Raw genomic sequence first — 6,000 nt, 5'->3', positions numbered from 1 at the left:
CATGACCTGAGCCGAAATCAAGAGTCAGGTCATTAACTGACTGAACCACCCAGGCTCAACAACCATGTGATTTTAATGGGCAAGAGTAAAGCACAGTGTGGTATCTTCAAGCCCTCTCCGCTGCTGAATAGTCAATGGTAATGGGCAATTGTTATTTTCAGAAAATAATATACTTTGGCTTTAAAATGTGACACCAAGATAACTGCTTTAAAGGACATTATGTGTGAAAGGTTAAAAGTAATATTCAACAAGTATAAACTTTTAGAGAAATATACTGAGACGGCCCACATTTCTACGTCAACAAAGAAAACAACCTTCACACTCTACTTCATATTACAAATTTTGTGTTAGCATTAGATGATATATTAATTTTATTTTCTTTACATAAATTGAGGAAGAAACAATCAGATCCAAATATATTACAAGGCATTTAGAGAGGTGTGTTTTGTTGCCCAACAGAAAATTATCTGAAACCGACCTTCAAAATTGAGATAGACTTCTTTAAAAGCATCTTCCTGGCTCCTTTCTTGTTTAGAACACATCCTGGTTTTCACAGAAGTATCAGTAAGTGGATTTGAAACACATTCTGTCTTACGCGGTTAAGATTCCAGATGTTCCAAAAAATCATATTCAACACATTCTTCCAGTTGTTGTAAGACCCTGGGACTATCTGTGACAGGAAACTCCAGGGCTGGAGGTCCTCGGGTGTCAGCAGGCAGTTTACTCTGGGTTTTAAAAGCACAATTTAGAGTCTCGAAGAATGGCATCAATTGCCTAATGCTGGAGACAGAATGTTGGCGCAGAAGGGGGAATTCATTCTTCATGGTGATTTCATCAGAGCTGCCAACTTCCTGCAAAAAGCCCCCACAACAACCCATAAGGATGATATGGCTTTGCTAAGGGTTAGAGATGCAAGTGAGGTACATGCAGGTGTCAAACCAAGGAGGTGGGTGCTTCACGAACATTCACTACCAGCGCAATGGTAGTTTCCAGATCAACTTAAGTTCTGGTCTTCAACTGATAGTTTCCAATAGGATGTCAGCCCAGGCCATCCTTGCCGCCCCACCCCGGACCCTCCCCATGCCTCAGGACCCCAGGCCCCCACCATTCTTCCTGCAGGTCCTTTGTTTGCATAATCAGAGGACTCTGTGTATAAAACTACTTCCACAGGACCGCAATCGTGTTACCCAGGATGCTTACCTCAGCAACTGGGACGAGAAAGTGACATATAAATGAAAAAACCAGGATGGAATTTGTTTTAACACATGGATCAAAGAACTTGAGAAAATTACTCAGTCATTAAAGTCAAGTGGTGCATGAAGGACTCCTCTCACTACCTAGACTTTCTCCCCTCTGCCACAAATGTAAATTGCCAAAAAGGAAGACAGTTACCCCATATTTTAATTTGAGAAGTTCTAGAATCCGAACGGTGTGGGGTTTGCATTCTTGGTGATTCTCCTCTAGATCTGATGGGAAGGCAGGGCCCTCTGTGTCCACTTCTGGAACAAATGCCCACCTGTAGCTGGACGTAAAAAAAATCTGAGGTCAGGCATGTTGGCTTGGAGCCCACTTCAGAAAGATTTTTAAACACTTTTATTGAAATCTAATTCACACACAATATAATTCACCCATTTGAAGTGTGGCATTTAATTGCCTTTCATTTATTCACGGAATTGTCTATCCATCACCATGATCAACTTCAGGATATTTTCACCACCCCCAGAAGAATCTCTGCTCCCTTTAGCTATCATCTCTCAATCCCTTACACCCCCTTCATCTAGACCACCACCAACCCATCTTCTATATCTCCATATTTTTTTATTCTGGACAGTTCCTATAAGCAGATTCACAGAATATGTGGTTTGTCGTTGTGACTGGCTTCTTTCACTTCACATAATGTTGTCAAGGTTCATTCATAACCCAGGACATGTCAGTACTTTGTTTCATTTTACTGCTGAGTATTTCATTGTATGGAGATATCACATGTTATTTGTCCACTTGTACACAGACTTCAAATATTCTCCACTTTTTACTTATTATGAACAATGTCACTATGCATATTTACATACATTAGAACTCACTTAAAAAAAAACCAACTTCCTTTTTTGGAGTGGTTTTAAGTCTGTGACACAATTGAGCAGAAGTCTATATGCCCCCTGCCCTCCTCTGCCACGCAATGCCTTCCCAATTATCAACATCGCCCACCAGAGTGGTACATTTGTTACAATCGATGAACTGACATTGACTCATCATTACCATCCCAAGTCCAGAGTTTACCTTGGGGCTCAGTCTTGGTGGTGTGCATTATATGGGTTTGAATGAATGGATAATGACATGGATCCACCATTATAGTATCAAATAAAGTAGTTTCACTGTCCTAAAAGTCCTCTCTGTTCTCTCTTATTACCCCCTTTTTACTGTCTCCATAGTTTTGCCTTTTCCAGACTATCACAGAGTTGGAATCGTACAGTCTATAGTCATTTCAGATTTGCTTCTTTCACTTTGTAATATGCAGTTAAAGAGAACCCACACTTTAACCACAAACATTTCTACATGGCTCCTGTCTTTAGGAGGATGGGACAGAGAGAAGTGGCATCTGGGGCCAGGCACGAAATTAACCATATGAGCAGCTGTGTTAAGCCTACAGGAAATGTAAGCCAATAGGGGCAAAGTGAGCTGGACACAGTGTGTTCCACTTATTATGAACAGACAGACAATCTACACAAATGCAGTGAGAACCACCAGTCCCTGACCCTTGTTTCATAAGCGTTCAGTAGCAAACCTCCCTGAACACACGCACGTACCACAGAAACTCATCCATAAGCACTACAAATTCAGGAAACCACAGGTGTTGTAAGTGCTCCGAAACCCGGTACTCTCATCGGCCACTAGAAACCCCTACCATAGCTTTTCACACGCTCTACACAACAAGTGAAAGCGCTGACAAGGAAAGTCACCATTTCAAAGAGGACACATGATCTTATCTGACTTACATTTGAAATAATGGCATCTTGTCGGGTGGAAAAGAGAGTGCTGTGTCCAAGAATTTGCAAGCCGATAAATATAAGACCAGTTCACTTGGGGGTATCTCCCCCATTGAAGGCCCATTTCCATCAGCAACCGCAACTTTCATTCTGTTGATTTTGTTGCTGCTTCTATAAATTTGCAAAGAAACTCGCATTACAAATTTGTTCACATATGCTATAGTCCATTTGCCTGTGCAACGTCCATAAGAAGCTGTTCCGTTTAAGGAACAAATAGCTGGTCCTTTCACAAGTACTTCAGGAAAATAATACTGAGTGTTAGATAACCCTATGTCATAGAGTGACGTCCACTCACATACGCACACAGACCTGTGCACAACTTACCTCAATGATTCATCGTCCTCTTTCAGATCTTCTTCAAGCTGTATGAATATCTGAATCTTAAAAAGAAAACATAAATTTAATTTACTGTTTGAGAGAGATTAGACCTAGCATAATGTTTAAAATGTGTATGTCCATATACAATAACAAAGCAAAAGAATCAGCAAAACGAAAAGACAACCTACAGGGTGGGGAAAAATATTTGCCAACCAAATATATGATACGGGGTTAATATTAAAAATATATTTAAGAAATTCATACAACTCAGTAACAAAAAAAGCAAATAATTTAATTTAAAAATAGGCAAAGGACCTAAATAGACATTTTTCCAAAGAAGACATCATGGCCAGCGGGTCCATGAAAAGATGCTCTGCATCGCCAACCATCAGTGAAATGCAAAACAAAACAAAACAAAAAAAAAAACAAAAAAACAAACAAACAACACACACACACACACACACACACACACAAACCCAAACAAACCCCAGTGAGAGATCCTCACACCTGTCAGAATGGCTAGCATCAGAAAGATGAGTGACAACAAGTGGCGATGAGGACGCGGAGAAAAAGGAACTCACGTTCACTGTGAGTGGGAATGCAAACTGGTGCAGCTGCTGCAGAAAGCAGTATGGAGGTTCCTCAATTTTTTTTTTAAAGATTTTATTGATTTATTCATGAGAGATAGTGAAAGAGGCAGAGACACAGGCAGAGGGAGAAGCAGGCTCCATGCAGGAAGCCCGATACGGGACTCGATCCCGGGACTCCAGGATCATGCCTTGGGTCGAAGGCAGGCGCTAAACCGCTGAGCCACCCAGGAATCCCCAGGTTCCTCAAAAATTAAAAATAGATTTACCCTATGACCCGGCAATCTCACTTCTTGAAATATATGCTATGTGCTACTAACTTGAAAATTTTCAGATAAAATTAGATATATGTGAAATAGTACACTATTCCTGCAAAAGGAATTTTGAAAATATTCCTGAATACATGAATATGCATTCAGAATCTTATGGCATAGCTGCATGACATTTTTATTTTTTAAAGATTTTATTTGTTTGTTTATTCATTTATTTATTTGAGAGAGAGAGAGACAGACAGAGAAAGAGAGAGAGAGAGAGACAGAATGAGCAAGAGGGAAAAGGGCAGAGGGAGAAGTAGACTCTGCTGAGCAGGGAGCCCCACATGCAGCTTGAGCCCAGCACCTCAAAATCATGACCTGAGCCGAAGGTAGATGCTTAACTGACTGAGCCCCCCAGGTGCCCCTTTATAACTAAATGTGTGGAGTATTTCAGAAGCGCTGCTCTTAAAAGCCTCCCCATAAACTTATGGCGCTTTTGGAGATTCATGGTTGCTAACAGCCTTCTAAACAGCATTAAGCTTTCAACCTTAAATATTTCTATATAAGATATGGCTTCAAAGAAACTCACAACATAGGTGTAGTGGGCCTCTCTTGGAAATCTAGTATCAGTGAATATAAACATCTGGTCATGAATTTCTTCAACAGAAATATGAAGAACTTAGTAAAGATAATTTTTCATTAGGAATTTTTAGTAGTGTGGATTCATGGTAGGTTATGCTATGTGGTGGTAATATTTCTAGTTATGAATGTAAACTCTTATTCAGAATTTAAAGGATTAACCTGCAGATTATGTGATTAATGTCACCATAAGTCACAGCTTACCAGTAGTTCTGAAACATGATGACCTGACGTCTCCCCTCTAATTTGCTTTTGACTCCACTTGAGATAGAACTTCCAACTCAGATATTGTGAAGGCATGCATATTTGAAAATAATCTGAGTTTTTTCTTCCTAGAGGTACTAAATCTAAAAGAGCTTACCGAGGAACTTTCCTGACAGTAGTAGCAGGCTTGTCTGATGGTGGCCAGTTTGTAACATGTACATAGTTATTCACTGTGCCTTAAAGTTTTATACTGTGCTTATACAAACTATAAAATTTCCCAGAGATGCATTAAATAGTTTTGTCTTAAATCAAATTCTCTATGTAACCAAGAGCTGACTATGTACTACCAACTTAGTTGAAAATTTTGTGATAAAATTAAGATGTAGATAAAATAGTTCATTATTCCTGCAAAAAGCATTTCAAAAAGCTCCAGCCCCGCTTTCAAGAGTGAAATAGTTGTACTTACTAATTCAGAGACCATTATGGGCCACAATGAAGTCAAATGCTGGGGAGATATTCTTAGCAGCAAAACTCTGAAAAAAAGAAACATCTGAGCAGCAACTATGGATGTCTGTCCAACTCTGAGATTGTCTGTCAGGCGTTCTAAGGAAAGAAGATTTTAAAGATGTCACACAAATGTGCAGTTTGAGGTTTCTCATTAGACCAAAAAACCCCACAAAAAAAAAAAAAAAACTGTACTTGTTTTGACATTTAACAACAATGCAGCCTAAAAAATGGGTGCCGGGATGTTTCTGCCCCTCATTTACCCCAGCCTTCTTCTTTATGAAGGGGAGCAGTTCATGACCTTTGCTAAAGGAAGTGAACTAAGGGGCTCTTGTTCCCTGCCGCAGCTGACCAGAAAGACACTGACTTCTGACTTAAGCTGGACATCCATTGGATGACTAATGACCACTAAATTCCCTTCTGAGAATATGAAATATAAGACACAAGAAC

At 39.8% G+C, this 6,000-nt stretch overlaps 1 protein-coding gene across 3 annotated transcripts in view; it reads right to left on the bottom strand.

Annotated features, from left to right (window-relative positions):
- Positions 1–327: 327 nt before the first annotated feature.
- DOP1B (DOP1 leucine zipper like protein B) overlaps positions 328–6,000 on the bottom strand; it is a 106,980-nt gene continuing 101,307 nt past the window's right edge. For 2 of the 3 annotated variants that reach the window (XM_055313778.1, XM_055313779.1), the window contains exons 33-37: positions 5,513–5,649; positions 3,369–3,424; positions 2,994–3,155; positions 1,393–1,522; positions 328–851 (exon numbers count right to left, since the gene is read on the bottom strand). In XM_055313778.1, the coding sequence (XP_055169753.1) occupies positions 600–851; positions 1,393–1,522; positions 2,994–3,155; positions 3,369–3,424; positions 5,513–5,649 (737 nt within the window). In that variant the 3' untranslated portion in view covers positions 328–599. Of the gene's footprint in view, positions 852–1,392; positions 1,523–2,993; positions 3,156–3,368; positions 3,425–5,512; positions 5,650–6,000 lie in introns of those variants that run through there. The other variant, XR_008662908.1, reaches the window with a different exon arrangement.

This window comes from Nyctereutes procyonoides, unplaced genomic scaffold (genome assembly GCF_905146905.1).
Source record: "Nyctereutes procyonoides isolate TBG_1078 unplaced genomic scaffold, NYPRO_anot_genome, whole genome shotgun sequence".
In the NCBI taxonomy this organism is placed as follows: domain Eukaryota; kingdom Metazoa; phylum Chordata; class Mammalia; order Carnivora; family Canidae; genus Nyctereutes; species Nyctereutes procyonoides.
This window is presented reverse-complemented; position numbering and strand designations above follow the sequence as displayed.